General features: G+C 36.4%; 1 protein-coding gene across 1 annotated transcript in view; it reads right to left on the bottom strand.

The window, feature by feature from the left end:
• Positions 1 to 11,052: 11,052 nt before the first annotated feature.
• LOC137401912 (nestin-like) overlaps positions 11,053 to 19,812 on the bottom strand; it is a 1,051,237-nt gene continuing 1,042,477 nt past the window's right edge. The window contains exon 10 of the mRNA XM_068088387.1: positions 11,053 to 11,313. Within this exon, the coding sequence (XP_067944488.1) occupies positions 11,210 to 11,313 (104 nt within the window). The 3' untranslated portion in view covers positions 11,053 to 11,209. The remainder of the gene's footprint in view (positions 11,314 to 19,812) is intronic.

Genomic DNA, 19,812 nt, shown 5'->3' with positions numbered 1-19,812 from the left:
TCCGATTCACTACAATATTCTGCAAATCATGTTTTGCATTATCTTCAACAATATTATTTTATTATATAATTTTTACAAGCAAAAATATTTTCATCTCGGCATAAAGCTTTTATTAAAGATATTCATCAAGTCGTGGCCACTCACATATAGTATTAGCTGATACAATAAGACAAATTCATCTACTGCAACAAACTCAAACAAAACATCATGGCTTATCCAGCACGCAATCAAGTCTCGCTTTCTCCTTTATGGCAGTTTCCACACTGACAAAGCTTCTTCGGCTGGTGGGACGACATAAACATTCTGTAATCAGTAAAACAAGTAAGTGTAAACAAAGTAGATGCAATAAATATGTCATTCATAGATATGTCATTCTAAAGCGTATATATTGACAGCTTCCAAATTGGGAGTTAAATAGATTGCGAGTGTAATTTTAAAAACGAATAAACATTTAATAAAGGCACAAGTACGCCAAGCCAACGATTCGAAGCTTTGGTTCTGGAAATTAAAGATTTGCAATGATCAATCGATTTTACCCACTTCTTACGAGTGAAAATAATTTGTAATCATGACTCTAATTTACCAAAGAAAATTCGAAAAAATATTATAGCTAGGTAAAACGGCAGATAAGCTATGAAACGATGATTGGAAATAGCAAAGAATTATCATTTTATCAATTAGTATATGTATTTATGACTATAAAAAATATTACATTTACTCAAGTATAGAAGACTCCAAGGTAATTTACCTCCATTCTGTCTTCTTCTGCAACAAAACGCTGCTGACGCCTGTCAGCTTTGGCCATAGGCTGTCTACTCTAATCTTTTACTAAAAGTGGCTCAGATAACTCTGAGTAGCGGTCGCTCGAACTTGAAGCCATTTTAAATTTATGTATAACTTAGTAATTGTTGAAACGCGTTGAATCAGTAACGAGAATAAATTCTCTAATTAGGAGAATCTTCGAGATCACAGACAACGTGTTTTACGAGTGATAACAATTATTACGGCCTATATAAAAATTTCGCACGCATGATTGGCTAACAAATCAACCTCATATTTATTGCTCGTGGTTTCGTTTCAGATACCTTGCTTGTGACGTTACGAAATAGGCACCCGCTGGAACGTGAGCTTTTAAAGAGAGGGCTTCATTCAAACGCAAATATCTCTAGACAGGGTTGGTCTACAAAGACAAAAATAGCATCAAATTTTAGCTGATGTTTTAGCCTTTTATGGGTCCTAATTTCATTTAATTGACTTTTTTGACGCAACTACATCTTTAAATAGAACATGCAGCAAGCAAATTATATTCAAAGTTAGTTTAACTTATTCCAAACAGACCAGTAACAAAGGCTGAGGGGTGAATACCTTTGGCCATGACTATATATTACTTAAAAGGAAATCTTTTTTGCTCTTTCAAATATTTTAACTCAAAACCGATTCTTCAAAAATATTCAAATCAGTCATTTAATATCCTTAATCTGTTGATAAAATATTAGCCTGAGGAGAAAGTCTGGTCAGAGCAATACTCTGGGCTCCTAGAGAGCACTGCTGTACTGGCAGTGGTAACCAGGCTCGTGCCCGGACAGACAGACGCATTCTCATCTTATGAGTCTAGCAGACCCTCCAGCCGCTCTTTCTCTCTCTTAGAGTACTGTGTCTTCAACATTTCGAGTTGAAACTATTCTCTGAGCTTGCCATGTTGAACTCACCAAATCTTTCAGCAGTTTTTTGCAAGAAGAAAGCGGCACTTGACCTGCTCCTGTGTTAGTGCAGAAACTCAGCCGTTATGTTGTCCATGTCATCAGCACTCCTGTTCACTTGGGCTCTGACAGCGCTGTCCTTGTTGTGCCCCTCACTGGCTTTCACCACGGCTAAGCACTCCGCTCTCACTAACATTCAAGTAGCCGAGTGTTTCCGGCTGGCTGGGGAGCAAATTCTTGTTCTCAAACAGGTTTACTTATGGCAGTAAAATCTTTGCTCCGGATTGGTTTTAGCAATTGAGTTTTAGTAACTAAAACCTACATCTTTCCATTAAAAACTAATAGTTATATTCAGAAAGGAACACAAAATTCTAAAATTTTACTAAAATGGTTTAAATCAATGAGTTTTAAGTGAGCGTCCTTTAACGTTGTAGCAGCACTTTTCGAATGATAACATAATTTTTACTACGTCTTTCGGAATTTTGTGTTCCTTTTTAATTATAACTATACATTTCTAATGTAATGATGTAGGTTTTGGTTGCTAAAACTCTATTACTAAAACCAATCAGCAGCTAAATTTTTTCTGCCAAAGGTAAACCTGTTGAGAGTTTTTTTTGCGGACTGAGGTTGTACCTAATGACCCCAAGTGTTTTTCTCTTTGTGCCAGAAAGCTGGACCGGTGCTGGGCTTGTGGGCTAAGCTGGATCTCATGGAATTTATTTTTTTTGTTCCAGTCGTTTGTCCAGTTCCTGGCTGGCTGCTTCGAAGCTGCTCCAGCCGGCCTTCCAGCTCTTTACTGAATGCGGGGGAGGTGTAAGCCTCTGTCTTTCACTTTGCCATCTCTAGCTCGGCTTCCTTCTCCTGGCTCCTAACCCTTGTTCCTTTCATGTTGGGCCCTTTTCTTGGCTCTATGGGGGCTGGTGTCTGCCCAGGTCGTCTGGGCAGACATGGAATGGTTTCAACCTGCATTTCAACCTGCACCGAGGACTGGCACAGTCCTTCTCCTAGGCACGTATGGTTTGGCCGACCCTTTTTTACTTGGATAGTAGACCTTACAAATTTTGCCTGAAATATGGGGTTGTCCTCTCTCCTTCTTATTTTATTTAGAAGCCAGGCTTAGTCTTCATGTGAACAAAGGAGACACTCCTTTTGATCCTCTCGTCGGATGGCAATCTGCTCATCTCGGAAGGCCGTATTTGTTTCCTCGAGCCTTATCAACGTCTTCACTACATCTTCATGGGAGGTCTGGGCCTTTGGTGATGGAGGATTGTATTGTATTAACTGTCTCAGGCAAGTAGTAGTTCCTTGACTAATGCGGGTCGTGATACTTCAAAGTACAGTACGCGCTCCTACAACAAAAATAATACGTTCCAGAAAGGTTCACATTGTAGGGATTTTATGTTTCTTTTTTATTATTTCTCCTTGTTGGTTTACTTTCTTGATTAACATTTTTGTTATTACAGTAATACTTTAACTTACGAGTGCTCCAACATACGAGAAACTTGAGATACGAGCCAGCTTTTAAGCAAGTATTAGCACTAACATACGAGCCATATTTGAGATACGAGCACGTGAGTCAGTTGCCAAGTATGCCTGAGGTGTTTTATGACAGCGGCATCAATCCGTATTTTTCAACTGCACAAGTTATACTTTTGTACCGTGTTTTCGTGCACGCTTTTCAGTGCAGAATTACACTGTATGTGAATTAAAAGTACTGCGCGTAGACCGAAAGTTTGCCAGTACAATGAAAATAATGCAAATAAAAAGCAATTGATAACAATTGATATTAAACAGAAAATTATTGAAAAATATGCGAAATGTGTATGCATGATTGAGCTAGCTCAGCAATATGACAGAAATACATCCACCATTATTAAACAGAAGAAGTATATTCAGGGCATTTAGCTCGCAAAAGTACTAACCCATAGTTTCTAAACGGCGCGGCGATCTTCACCACCGCTGATGGAGAGACCGCTCAGGCATTGGATATAAGATAAACAATTTGCCGGTGACAGCGTAACTGCAATGATGCTATGTGAAAAGGCCGGCGCTATCTATCAAAACTATAAAAATAGACATTCGGACAAGTTGGCTAGTGGTCGTGCATTAAACCTTCGTGACGACACCTGTGTTCGTCCTAATAGCGACACGTTGAAAGGGCGACAAAGACAAACGTCCTTCATAGGTTCATCTTAAAACGGCCGGCTAGTCGTGAAAGCGAAACAAAGGAAAAATTAGCTAACTAGCAAGAAACTTCAAACTATGAACGCCGAAGAAATTTTAATTACGTTAAGTTAAAAATGAAAGTTTGCTTTTAGATTTGCTTCTAAGTTTGTCTTTTAAGACTTTGATAAAATCCAAATTTATCAAATTCAACTGTTGTAATGAAGGATAACTTATATATCTCTCTCTGGCAAATGCTAGCGTTAGCTGCTACTGCATGTATTTAATTTTACATTTTATTTAACACATTTCCTTGCATTATTTGTTGCTTTTTGAAAGCAAGTGGTAAATTAGGACAATAACCAACATGTTCTTTCTGTTACAATATCTTGTTTTGAGTGTTTTATTTGCATTTTACAGAGTATGGAAACAAATAAATATATATTTAATTGTTCTATATATAAATAAATTGCACCAACATGCGAGTAAATTGACATACGAGCTCAGTCTCGGAACGCATTAAGCTCGTAAGTTGAAGTATGACTGTAATATTTTCATATTAGATTTATTTTGCCATAGAAGTTGTCTTCCCTTAGCAACAGGGTTACCCTCTGAAAATCCAGTAATGATGAGCTACTATAGTTAAATAAACTCTCATGTGGGTCTCTTTTGAAAACATTGTTCCTGGTAGTAGACTACTCTATTGCATATGTATAGGTTATGTACACTGTGATGCACTTTCTCACCTTTTCTCTTTTTCCACTTTCTATTGCTTTTTAATAGTAACTTTTAACAAATGAGTTAAATTTTAATTAACATTTCAAGTTTGTTCTTCTATTCACCTTTTGCTGGAGTAAAAACATGTAAACAAATGTTGGACTACTGCAGAGTACATTGTGGTAGATGTGAGGTATTTTTATTTATTCTTTATATACATTCATTGTATTTCTCTTTCCATTTACCATTTGTATTTACATGTACCATAGGTCTTCTGTCACAATGTCACCACTTCACAATTTTGGATCAGAAATACGGGATCATAACTCCTTACTATTGTAAAACAAGCTTTTCAAGGAAGAGGACTTGTATGTACTTGCCAGATATCTTATTCATATATGCCAACCATTATATTGTGTTATACATGTACTTTGTTTGCAGCGATCATTGAGAATAAATGAGTTGATTTTATCAAATATCGTTCTATGGCTGAAGGTAATTTAGACTATCATGGTGTCAGGAATAAACATCGAGTTGAGCGAGTGCACTTGACCTGTTTCATGATTTGTCTTGGAATAATATTCATAACAAACCGATTCCAGTTTGTGAATTTAATCTTTCTGTACCAGTCTGCTTGAATTGTTAAAGTAAGACCCAAATGGCAGTTGGTTTCTTCTCTCTTTTTATGAGCTTTGTTGTAGGAATTGTTTGTTCCTCATCTGGTATTATGTTTAGTAGCAGCCATAGCAAGTGACTGAAGTATGTGAACCAGGCAGGTGACTTGTCACGGCTTGCATCAAAGCCCTGATAAAATGTATCACATGCTAACTACAACTACAACGCCCCCTGATATCTTATCACTTAATAAATAAAACTCTCGACATTTAGACTCCTAATGTATACAATCCACGTCAATGACTATCTTATCAGAGCATTACAACACCCATAATGCCGGCTGTTGCCAAAAGATCATGAAATTTCTCTGTTATTTGTGTCAATAATTCCACCCTATTGTGGCAGCAGGAAGAAGCACCTTTTAACCCACTTAATGAAGGGGTAACAGCAGTCAGCTCTTTGTATTTTACATAAACGGGCAACTTTAATCTGGAGGAATTTTTCATGAAATAACCTTTAAGTTTTATTTAGATTGATAGGAAACCAGACTCTATATAACTGGGTATGATACATTATCTTGTAACTTATAACTAATGTTGCACTCCTTGACATAGCCACAATAGCCTCAGTTATGTTTCATAAATTCTTTACAGATTTTCTCATGAAATAACCTTCAAGTTTTATTTAGATTGATAAGGAATCAGACATTCCATTGCTAGGTATGAGCCAATATCTTGTAACTAACAACAAATGGTGCAATGCTTGATATAGCCTCAGGTCATCAACAGATTCCGTATGGTTTATTAAACTAAAGGCTATTTTATTAGCTCGATTTTTACCTTATTAGGAACTGTTAGTCATGTTCATCAATTCAACATCACTGCTGCTTCATATACTCAAGTTGCAAATTTAAAAAGATTGTATTTAAGTGTATATTGCGGTTGTTAAAGAAAGTCTAACTGTGCATTGCATATGGATGACGAGAAAAGGATGAAAGAATAAGTATATTTAATCAAAAATAATAAAATACAAGCAGGATGTCATACAGTACAGGTAACAAGGTGTATTTCAGTACAAGGAAGAACATCATGTGATCTATTTTATAATGTATGCCTGGGGGCTCCTGGGTGTCCTGGAATACTATTAGGCCTGCTTTTCCGGCTCGAGGGCTGGCTGGTCATTTCTCTTCCAGCTAGATTTTTGCCGGTTCAGACTGAATTGCTTTATCGGGTTGGTTGGGCTCTATCGTAGGTCACCCGACAACTTTAAGATTTGTCTGGGTATATTGTCAGTTGCAGCTGCAACACTATCAACTGTCTGGGTCGTGAAATTGATTTTGTGTTAAATCCGTATAACCTGGAGTCTGTGGGTTCGCAGCAAATTGTTCCAGCCTCCGCTGCATCCGTTTATTCAATTTGTTTTCTAAAATTAAACCCTATATTCTGATGAGGTTAGACTGTGTGTTGCCCTGTTTGCTAGCTAGTATAATAATGGCTATAGTACAAATACTCAAACACTCAGACCACAGGCTGCATGTGGCCTGCTCAGTATTTGTTCATCTAAAGTAAGTACTACTTAAATATTATGACTTTGAGTGTGATCAAAGATAAACATACACATTGAAGTGGCTCTAAAAAGCCTTAAGCTGAGCTAAGCAATTAAACCTTAGTGATTGCAAGAATCTTAAATATTTTGTGTGTGAGAATAGCACTTTGAGCTAAAGCTTTTAAATTCTGTTAAGCAAAGTTACCCACAGATACACAAACAAAAACCATTTGTGTTAATCTTTGTTTAGCCTGGCTTGACAAACTGTTGTTTCTGCAGAGCTGTCCCCGTTGAGCGGAGCGAGCAAAACAACAGCTTGTCACAATACGCACTGCACCTGATGTATCAACTGCACTGAAAGGGAGTTGTTCTCTTTCGTCTATGCGGTTTGGTTGCGATGTTATGACGGTCGCTCCATTGGAAATCATATCTGATTTAGCCAAAAAGTTTATGTAGAAAAAAGATAAGAACGTTAGCATTAATATAACTTTAAACTGCAACTGAAGTTACAAAAAGTCATAATGTGATTGCCTGATCTGGCTAATGTTGAACTTCTGTAGCAGAGGCTATGGTAACTGAATTTCAGCATCCATATAAATTATCTATTTATAATATAATTAACTGAAAAGAATGAATGAGCCAGCAATGAAACTGAATTCACTTTAGAACAAATAAAACTGACTGATATAAAAATACAAATAAAACTGACTGAGTACACAAATAACATGTTTAAATGCTGTTGTTGCCCAAGTTCTTAAGTTCTATTAAAGTTCTACTACAGACACTGGTCTGCGGTTAAGCGTTTTTATCTTATTTTTTTTACATAAATTTTTGGGCTAAATCCGATATGATTACCAATGGAGCGACCGACATAGTATCGCAACCAAGCCGCATAGACGGAAGAGAGCGGCTCCATTTCAGTGCAGCTGATGTATCAGGTGCAAAAACAACAGTTTGTGAAGACAGGCTAATCTTTGTTTATCATGTGAGTAAACTGGAACTTTGTACATTTATATTATACTAAGAGCCCTTAGAAATGTATTCTGCTGTCAAAAACTGATTTTGATAAAATGTGAGGGTCCTTATAAGTTGTTATCAAATTCTAATAATCAGAAAAAAACAGACTACTTTCACTGAGGTTGTTTTACAAAGCTGGAACAACTGATTCTGTATAACATGAGTGCTTTGTACGATCACTGTTTAGTCTTCTATTAAGGAGATGTAGAAGACATGTTTGTGCCATCCATCACAGCTCTTGTCCAGTTTATAAATATAACATCAGACTAGTGTTTTAATTAAGTAATACTTATATAGGTCTCTAAAAACCTTCACACATTTCCTAGAAAGCGGTTTATTTTGGTTACCTAGCCCTTACTTCTGGAGCTACTATCCTCTTCTTCCCATGTAGCAACAGTGTCAGTTTAGTGTTGACCTGAGTGACTGATTTATTTATACAAGGGAGTTGATGGCTGCATCTGTCATCAATCAGTATGTCAGAGACAATGCCACCGGCTCCCTTGGCTATAAATAGCACCTCCACCCAGCGACCACTTGTTGTCAGTCGTCTATGTTTTCTGTTATTCTAGCCAGCCCATCCAGCTATTAAACCATAACTGTCACGAACAACTTTTATTGTATTTACTAGGTAAATCAGACATGCTGATTCCGATTTTGTACTCCAAATAAAGATTAGTCCACTAACCTTCAAAGTCATTTAGGCTTTTTTAAAGCGTTTCAATATCCGTTTCGAAAACAACACAATCGGCATTACAAGCTCCGCCCATAAATATGTGAAGAAACCTAGCTTTTTCAGAAACGGAAGTTAGGAAAGTTTAGTCCGATTTAGAATATTAGAGATGGGTGTCTTAAAACCCATTATTATCTAAATCCAGCTTGTAAAATAATTTCAGTTTTTTTATGAAAGGGATATGAACTATTTAAAACTGCTCGCAGCTTGTTACATGACGTTTAAATGGGCTGGACGCCGAGAAAAATGAGCTCAAAAAGCGCGGTTTTATCATGAGCTAGCGTTGTTATCGCGCTTTTTAAATATGCAATGCTAAATAGCTTATCTACCTTTCAGAAAAGACTGATATTATTTTTAAAAATGGATTTAGATATTAATAGATTTTAAAACACCCGTCTCTATTATTCTAAATCGGTCTAAACATCTCTACGTAACTTCTGTTCCTAAAAAGCTAGGTTACGTCAAGTATTTATGGGCGAAGCTTGTTATGCCGCTCGTGTTGTTTTCGAGACCGATATTAAAACGCTATAAAAAATCCTTTTTTACTCTGAAAGTTAGTGGCCTAATCTTTATTTTGATTACAAAATCGGAATCAGCATGTCTGATTTACCCAGTAAATACGATAAAAGTTGTTCGTGGCAGTTATGGTTTAAAGCTAAACTAGATAGGCTACTTGTAAACTGTATACTTGTAAACTAGATCAACATAAATCATAGTGAAATAAGCTTAAATTAACGAACATAGAAAAAATGATTAATTGGGCATCTACTTCATCATTGTTGACCAATCAGCTATAAGCTTATGTGATTAAAAATATTTTATAGAATAAAATATTAGTGGTAAAGTTCTGGCTTAAAACAGCAAATACTTTAGGTAATTGACTTCTTAAAAGGCCAAGCAAGATTAATGATAGTCATTATTTAACAAATGAAATTGAATTGTGGGTCATTTTTATTTATAGTAGTTTACCCTATGTGGCTGTATAATAGAGTTCGTGAATAGCTGTGTTTGAGGTGGCAGTGGGCTTTTATGATAAACATGTATTGACATTTTAGATTACACGATTTGCTACACCATGAGTACAAGTCATATAGAAATACAATCATAACACTACTCTGGGGATTAACAGAGTTAAAATAATGACAGTTGTATATCTATTGATCAAAGTACTGCCTCGGTGATGTGTGGAGGGTGTTGGAGCTCTCCATAAGTGATACGCAAAACATGAGTAGTTAAGTGTTGACCTGAGCAACTGATTTATTCATACAAGGAAGTTGAGGACTGCATCTGTCATTGATCAGTATGTCAGGGACAATGCCTCTGTCTCTCTTGACTATAAATAGCAACTCCGCCCAGCGACCACTTGTTGTCAGTCTTATTTTGGATTTCTCTTATCCTAGCCAGCCTATTCAGCTATAACAGCTGCATTGTTAATGTATACTTGTAGAATAGATCAATAGAAATCTAGCAAATGAAATCACTATAAGTGTCAATAATATTGTACACTTATAGTGATGAAAAGAGTAAAATGATTTTTAGGCAGTTAATTTCTCTTAGCTGGCAAATCAACCATCAGCCAAGGCAATAGAGATTTTTATTATCTAATATTATTTGCTGATAATTGTCTTTGGTTATACAAATACCATCCTAGTATATGCGAAGAGTACAGCTGTCAGGAGCGGTAAACAGAGCATATGTACATTGTTTATGTAATTAATATCTTTCTGTACCACCCAGTCTAAATTAAAGGGGCGGGGGGGGGGGAGGGGGGGGGGCAGCTTTGGCCATTTGCCAGGTATTATTGTAATCCGTTTTTACAGAGACAAAAGCAGCATTAGGTTTTTCAAAATATATGTTTTAATACATAAAATATATCTTAGTTGCATGTCCAAATTTCAGAAAGTTGTAATTACTAATCGCACCAGCTATGGTGGAATAAGTGAATTTTGGCCAACGGTGCCAGGGTTACCCCTATACAATTCACAACAATAATTGTCTCATCGTAGCATTGCAACAACCAGAATGCTGAGTATTACCAAGAGATCATGAGAATAATACATTTAATCTGAGCCATTTGTGTCAATAATTCCACCTTATCATAGCGGCAGGAAGGAGCAGCTTTAACCAACCTAAAAGGCGTGACAGCAGTCAGGAATATGTAATTTACAAAAAACGGTCAATTTTAATCTGGAGGTTTTTTAATGAAATAACGTTTATTTATTTCAAGTTTTCTTTAGTTTGATAAGGAGCCAGACTTTATATAACTGGAGTAACTAACAGCTGTTGTAATACCTCTAATTTTACCCTATTAGGAACTATTAGTCATGTTCATCAAAGTGACTCCATTGCTGCTTCATATAGCAAAGTTATGAATTTTAAAAGAAGAGATTGAGTTATATATTGTGGTTGTTTAAGAATTTCTAACGGTGCATTGCATATGGATGAAGAGACAAGGTTGAAAGAATAAGTATATTTAATCAAAAATAATAAAATGCAAGCAGGATGTATTACAATATAAAGAACAACATCATGTGATCACTTTGACAATGCGTGTCTAGTGGGGCGCGCGCGTGTCCTTATTTACTATAAGCCTGCCCTTTGGTTTGAGGGCTGGCTGGTCATTTCTCTTGTCATAGCTCATTGGCTGGTTGGGCTAAAACGTAGGTCACTCGGCATCTTTAGTGTTTGTCTGGGTAGATTGTCAGTCTCGGCTGCCACACTATTAACTATCTGGGTGGTGACATTGATTGCCTGTCAATTTTGTATCACCTGGAGTTTGTAGGTACGCAGTAAATTGTTCCAGCCTCCTCTGAGTAGCAGACGATTCTGAATAAACAGATATTTCCCATTATAATTAATATATAAACAAGGGTTACTTTTACTGATGAGCTGGGAGATATCAATGACGAATCTCTATGAACATGCTAAAGTCAGTGTAAAAACTCAGTCAGTATATAACTCAAGCAGCATCAACATATCTACATAAAGTTACCAGGAGTGAGCCACGATTGATCAACAACAGCCTTATAGAATCAGATCATCAGAGCGATACAACAGCTAGTATAATATATACTAGTAGGTAATGTATAGGTTACACTGTCTTTCTGTAGTATGGTTACTTGCTGTGTAGCTTGAACCAATGCTACAAAAGTGAGCATGAAAAACCTTCTGTTACATGTGCCACACTGTTACTGCTTATATTTGTGCTTGGATGTAAATAGATCTGTCTACTCTGACTCTGATCTGTATTTTTAATTACAGAACCAACTGACTTCTCTCCTTTAATACTGTACTAACAATAAACTGGTGAAATACTAGCATAGGAAGTTACCTTCTGCCTGCCGCTCAGTTTTTTCCTGTAGAGCAGAGACTTTTTGCTCGCTATCTCTCCGTAGAGCGGAAAGTTGCTGGTCATATCTCTCTTGCAGTGTTTTTATCTGTTGCTTAGCGTCTTCCAATGCTACAATATAATAAAAAAGAACATGTGGATAGTACATAGAGCCGTAGAAACACAGGCGATTCTAGAAGTGTAAAAGCGGAGGGGTGTAGAAGCAAAGGGGTGTATAGAAAGAGGGGTGCAGAGGCAGGCAGGCAGGCGCAGAGGCAGGAGCCTGCGAGCAGAGGAAGGCTGGCCTGACAGATATGCTCAGCAGAATTCAGACTCAAGCTGCAAGCATAAAGAATTGTCTTGATGAGCCCGGCTATATGGCCGACATATATTTATGCAGGCTGACTGACACGGGCGGCGGTTGGCAGACAGACTCCATATTAGTGCGATAAAATCAAACACTCGCCACAAAAACACGTGAGGCAATCAATTCGTCTATTTAATGACCAGAACATATAACCATTGTCTACTAGGAGACAAAAGCGAGAAATCGTTGTCAGCTCGGCAGCGACTCAAATGATGTGATTGACTCTGCTAATCGGGCAGGCAAACTGGGTGGCAGACAAGCACGGTCAAGCAAGCGGTGGACACGGTAAGATAGACACAGAAAAAGCAAGTGCCAGCAGATGTGGCTGGTAAGCAGGCAGAAGGCTGGCAGGCAGGTTGCTAAAGCTTGCCACTTGTTTTAAGAGACGAGAGTTGCAATAGTAGTAGCGGTCGAGCTGCTACTAATATTAAGATAAAATATTAAAGATAAGTGTAGATCGAATAAAATCTAAGAAGAAAATGAAGCTCATTTCACGTCTACCAGTCTTAAGGTGTCAAGCCTCTGGTAAAATTAATCTTGCTGTTTGATAAGGAATTCTCTAAGCAGCTCCAGTAAATATGAAACTCTAACAGAACGCAGCACCATAGTAGCTGGTCCTGTTAGCATCTGCCATAGAAAATGAAAGCACACATTGTCTTAGAGTTAGTAAAATAAGAAAAAGTTAACCTAATTTTAATCTTTATATCAAAGATTAGTATTGTTATAGATTTAAAGTCTGAATATTAAAGCAAGAGGCTGGTACAATATTTACTTTATTCTGTCATTCAGTCTACTACTAAACATGATAAAGGATAGAGTCATGTTATGTTAGGAACAATTAAAATACTGTGGATAATCTACAGCAGTGTAAAATATGGTTGTAATACTTTCTACTTTCCATCAAAAACTGCTGCATAGATGATTAGCTATTCATAAAAAGGAGTGTAATGTTTAACCTCTAACCTCAGCTTGAAGGAATGACTCACTAGTCTACCACTACATACAATAATCATAGTATCATTACTATTGTGTTAAATTCTTCACATCTCAGACATTTCAAAATACAGAAATATTAACAGACAGAATAGTGTGGAACACGAGAGTCAAGCTACTGAGTCTGCCACAAGGAGTTGATATTTAAAGATCTGCTAACATCACTTCAATCCCACCAGTTTTGAATATTAATATTAATTTAAATACTCAGAATATAAACTGTTCAGCTGGAGGCTGGAGACAAGCAGCACTCTGTCTATACAAGACTCAGTGAGTTTACAAGAAAATAGAGATGTAATTATCCAGGGCATGTCCCAGGGTTCAACAGTAAATGTATACAATGAATGAATTACTAGCATGCAGTTTAGATTTTCAGTAGAAAGTTGCTGAGACTGAAGAGTTTAGCAGTAGAACAGTTCAAGTGAGTAGCTGGTATCACACTTTATAATAATCCTACCTTCTACTACTGGCTGCTTCTTCCATCTCTTTAACAGCTCTGATGATTCCTTCTTTCCCCTAAACTCAGCATCCTCCAATGGAGTCCTTTTGTATTTATTCTTTATGTTGAGGAGCGAAGAGACAGTCACTAGAGACACGGATCCTAACATGACCTTCAGAGCAGTTGTCTCTCCTCTGCATGCTGCACGGTGTAGTGGAGTGTAGAGGTTGTTATTCTGTATGTTTAATAGGGAGTCTCTCTGTAGTGAGGAGAAGTTGTAGAGGAGAGACTCTATACACTTGCTCCTTCCCCACCATGCAGCCAGTGCTATAGCTGTGTTACCATATTCATTCTTCTCAGATACAAACTCGTACTTCCTCTCATCACTCACTGTGTCTATCAGTAACTCTACACACTCACTATTGTCTCCACTCTCTACAGCAAGGTGTAGTACTGTCCATCCTTCTTCATCCAGAGCAACTCGTCTGCTGTTCTTCTGATTGGTGAGAGAAGCAGCCGACAGATTTCTGTGTGGGCTGCTGCAGACACCATAACAGCTGTATATGTGTCATGCTTGATAGTAATCAGTAACCTCAGCAGCTTAGCTGGTTGGACTCTCTCTAAGGCTGCCCTCAAAGCACTAATCTCTATCTTTCTCTCTCTAACGTACTTCTTCAGCAGCCCTTCCATGTTCAACTGTAACATATGTACTGCACTCTATTAGCTGCTGCATACAGTAAAATATGATAGAGAAATGAGTACAAAATGTGACTCAACTGCAGAGTTGGAAAGCTGCCAACCATAACAGAGTGGCTGCAGCTGAACCCTGGATATTTACAGACAGAGCCGTATAGTTTCACAGAGTCCCTGATCAAAAGCCAGAAACAAAAAACGCTTGATTCCAAACAAACCCGATCGACATACTGATCTCTAATGGAATATTCATACCTCGCTCTCTATACCACACTTTTTTGCATTTACTTTACGTTTTTACAAAAACGTTATTAGCAGCTTTTTGTAGGAAATTTTGTTTTCTTTCAAATGGTTCATGATACAACAATCAATTTAAAAGCGACTGCCAATGGGAGTAGTTTTTGTTGATTAATGTTGCGTCCTCTCCATTATAACTTATATAAAAATAGTAGGCGTGGCCTGTCTGTTTGGAATCGAGCGAGCTCCCGTATATGCTTCTGTTGGTCGCGGGATTCTGTGAAACTATACGACACTGTTTACAGAGTATTAAAGGTAAGTCCAGGGATGTCAGACTCTGGCAGAGCTGAGAAACATGTAATATCTGCAGTAGGAAGTATTTGCTGGTCTGAATATGACTGAGGAATGAGACCAGAGCCTCCTGACCTTAACTTAACCTCACTACATGACAGACTCTATGAGTCTCCTCAGGGTAGAGAGTGATAGTCTCAGGAGGTCAGAGTTATATTATAATCACAGTGACTCAGTGTCTCTCCTCATCTACTCTATTATTCCCAGTAAGTACAATATCAACATATGCTAATATAATATATAAGTTATACTTACCTGTTGCTATTCTGTTTGTAACCTGCTCTGACTACTACAGGCTTCTTTATAGCTTGTAGCTGGTTATAATAATGTTATCTGTCTCCTGATTGACTGAGCTGAAAAAGAGTTACTCAAACAGTGATTCATGATGAATTTATAAGGTATTGAATAAAGGAACAAGAGCTAATTGTTACTGCAGCTGCATGATTGGCTGGTTCTACAGCCTTGTAATTGGCTGGTTTCACTTTCTGTTTAGTATTTAAAGTAAGTTTATCTGCTTAACCCTCTCACCCCTGATGCCAACTATTTCGGGAGAAGTTGTTCACACTTGGGCCTGAAGCCAACACTTTCGGGACACTTTCTGAGTAACTTTATTGATACTCCTTTTGTGTTTATCGTTTTTTTATAGCTTTATTTCGAAAGATAACAGTCTGAGGATTGTTTTGATACCAGAAATGTGGTTGGATAAAAGCATTTTACTAGGCAAATCCTGTGATAGATTTCAAACTTCAACTCTGGAGGTCGCCATATTGAATGCGTTTGCCGAAAGACAACGGCTAAATCTTACAATCTAACGTAATAATTAGTTCAGGTGAAGAATTTAGCAGTAACAGTGATCTACAACAACACTATGACCGTTTATTAGTAGCACAAAGTGGGTTTCAATTGCACAACGTCAAAATTACTTAATTGTTATAACTTTTAAATTTTTCGAAGAAAAAAAATTTATTTGACAAATCTTTTCACAAGTTTAGTTGATAAAAACAATACATTATATTAGTTTTGTACTCCAGTTGTTTGCATCTCGTGTTTATTATTATAACTGCAATAAATGTCTTTATAGAATGTAAATATGATATATAGACCTTATATACCAATTGATTGAACGGAAACTACATTATGCCGTAATATTACGTATAGGCTCATAATTTCAGTTCTATTGGTTAGAACTCCAAATTGTTTTTTGCAACTTGATGATAACACCTTTTCTTGTCATCCTAATATGTTACTGAACCAAAAAGCTGACTGCTAGTAGCAGCCAAACTTAGACTTTTCGATTTCCAAAAAATGTATCGATTTGAATCTTATCAATAACATCATATATAGAATAACCTAATGTGTATATATTAGTATCAAAATGTAGCTAAGAATGTTACCAACAAGTTACAAAAAACTATTTTCATTTATCTTGAACCCAGCTTTATTTATGCTCAATCTAACACACCTCATTTTATTAAATATTGAGTGTGAAAAATTAATTAGGCCAGGGGGCACTCAACTGGAAAATAATTAGGGCTGAAAGGGTTAACTTCATATAAAAAACATACCATATTATGTTACTTTTACTAGTAACAGAATAGCCTCATTGATATTCATAAATACTCACATTGTGACCACTGGCAGTAATGTGATGAATAGTAATTTTCTTCATAAAATACACCTTTATACAATTTGTGTTGCTACAATTAAATATATTCAAGATAAATATCCGTCTTTGATTAACATGTAGGTACTAAGTACAATGTTTTATATTACATTTTAGTAATAATCAATCACAAACAGTAAATGGTTAATGAAAATATTTAAAGACTCAAATAAGTACAGGTATGTTAAATATCCCAGCATATCAGCCACTCACATTCAGCTAGCAACAACAATGCATAACTTATAGACACTTGCTAGCCAATGTCATACATATTAATATAGCTAGTGGCAGGTGCTAGTCAAGGTCTACTACCCTAGGAAACTTATGTATTCACCTCATCGAACTTTCGCGTTTTCACGGTGTCATCCTCTCTCAAAAATTTCATATGCGAAACTAAACTATCATAACAAACGAGCGAAAAAGCGAAACTAAATAGCTTTGTTCATTGATACTGTAGAATGGAATTTTAAAACGACATTTATTTAAAAACGACCACTATAGCATCGTTAAAATATAAACCAACAAAATAATTTGACTATCCAAATTTATTACGTTATTATCTTGCAATTAATTATAATTATTTTCTCATTAAGAATGATTTATCATGATAGGAATTTGATGTCAATGCACATGCATTAGTAGCATTATCGTTTGTTGGGGGACATCAATCAATGCAGTGAGCACCGCGTGTTGAAAGAAAATAAGACACACTGACACTCACAGTGCTACACAAGCAGCATGGCTCTGGAACGGTTTGGATTTACCACTGACACCTCTTCAATAACTTGTAATGATTCAGAAGATGAGGCAATAGAGAAAGAGTTAACTCTGATAAGTAACACTAATGAAAAACGAAGAGAAGAAGTCATAATAACTACACACTGTGCTAGTATCTGTAGCTGTAATATTACTAGCAGCTGTACCATGTATGTATTTGTATACACAACTTGTAATTACTGTAATAAAGATGTTCCGCAGTTATTAGCAGCAGTTGAGTGTTTGAAGAAACGTTAAAGTTAATATCTATACATAACACCGCTAATCGTTAAAATTAAAATACGTTAATATAAAAACAAAGCTAAATTGTGACAAAAACGTTAAGATTTTCAGCATGATTAAATTCCATTCTACAATAGTCCAAGAAACAAATGGCAGCAAGCGATCACATTGCATTATTGATCTCGGCCATACAATTCTACCTGCGATTCACAATTACAAACTAGTCCCCAAATGAAAATTTTTTCTTACTGGCAAACCGAACCTGAGGAATATAATTATGTTTGTTCCACTGCATTTATTTTCACATCATTATATTTTCGCACTCATCAGAGCTGCGAAATTATGTTGCAGCAAAACTTTAATCTGTATGCTACTCACGAAATAAACACTAGCAAAATATAAGTGTCCTAGAGTAATTAAGGCAGGTGCTTTTCAGATAAATTCCCAAATACCAAACACTTAGTTTAAGGGCAGATAATAAACAGCATTGAGATCAAGGATGCTTGGAAATTTGTTACACTTTTCAAAGACGCACCAAATTTTGCTTGAAATAAAGATTTGTGTGCCCATTGCGAAGTGTGGCCATAGCTGTGATAAGGTACTCCGGCTTAAATGAATAAAATTATATATTTTAATTTTGGTCAGTTTATCATGTGACAAGGCAAGCTAGCAGTAAGTGAACACTATTCAAGCATTATGACAACTTTTCTAAAGACAAAGTTTGGTACTAGCAGCTGCAATCAAAAAGCAGTAGAAAAATTCTTTTCAATTTATTTTAACTTACCGTAAAATCTTTAAATGAACGCTACCTCCATTTGAACATCACTTTGACATTCTTTTAACTTTACAAACCCATAATAGTAAGTGAACAGTAGAAAAGTATTCTCAAAATTGTACTAATAATGACTCAGTTCCAGTAAGAACAATAATTATAATTAACTTTGAAAGCAACACCGTAGAAATGATTAATAACTAATATCAGACTAATAGTAATTCCTTTGTTTGACACAGTCTGATACTTTGATGTATGTAAAAATGGTTTATATTTACGATGGTATGTGAGCAACTAGTTTTAGTCTAAAAGTTGTGCTTAGCGATGCCGCTATAGGTTTGTAATTTGTGGGAAATGCAACACGCAGGTGTTTTGCTCTGCTCAAAAAATTGTTTGATAGCTAATATAATTTAGTTCAGCAGCGCAGAAGAAGAGTTGAGGTCAGAAAACATTATGGAAGTATTGAATAGCCAGAAGAGGTTTGATCTATCGAATGCAACAATCAGAACGCAATTGGCAAGGCTATCAAGCAAATATTCAGTTTCAAAAATCTTAATTTTTGTTTCTGCAGGTAGTAAGTTGGTTTGTTTATGTCACTTGTTTGTGAATATATACATTTGCAACATCTGATAAATTATTACTATAAAGATTGTAAAGTTCCAGATTTATAGCATATTACTTAATATAGCATCCTTGCGATTATCCTAACACAGCTTGCAATGGATCAACGCTCATAACTCATCTTCTATTGCATGTAAATATCAGTTTTGACTGCAAACTGTAGCAAACATATCGATGAATGCAATGAACCCTTATGAGCCAATGTTAAATATAGCACTAACAAATTGCAAGACAACAGGATCACATGCTATACGTATCATCGCGGGTTAATTGCAAGCAATAGATATCAACTGGTAGAGATATTACTCAGCTTCCCATGCTTGTTGTTTAAAGATCCTCGACAAGTTAGCAGATTTATTGCTTTCAAAAGGGTTAATGACATTAAAGGTTAAAACATTGGCTTTGCCTGTAAAAGGGTCAAACTTTTCTTCAAAAATTCACAGAGCTATTTGTAAAATACAACACCACCATCTATTTGACCGCCACTATAGGAAAAGGGTTAATAAATGGAATGCAATGCCATTCAAATTGAGGTTTCACAGTAATTTTAGTAGTAAACAATTCTAAATTATAAACCAAATATCCTCTGACATACCCTCCAAGTCAACTTGATCTGTAATTCAGCCAAAGTTCCTCCACAGATGACATAGTTTTATTCGAGCAAAGTACAGAATAATCCCCATGTATAGTGAGCGTACATTGTCAACCTTTAGTTGGTTGTATCTAATCCTCAGATAGTTATCGAAGAGTAATAAAATAATTGATGATATCAAACTTTTTATTCCGTTGACCTGAAATTGTAAAAGAAGATGGAACTGTCCTGGAAGATTTAGCATGATTGTTACTCGCCATGATGCGCCTT

The sequence above is a fragment of the Watersipora subatra genome, chromosome 8 (assembly GCF_963576615.1).
Source record: "Watersipora subatra chromosome 8, tzWatSuba1.1, whole genome shotgun sequence".
NCBI classification, from domain to species: domain Eukaryota; kingdom Metazoa; phylum Bryozoa; class Gymnolaemata; order Cheilostomatida; family Watersiporidae; genus Watersipora; species Watersipora subatra.
The sequence above is the reverse complement of the archived record's forward strand: the minus strand, read 5'-3'. Positions and strand labels throughout refer to the sequence as shown.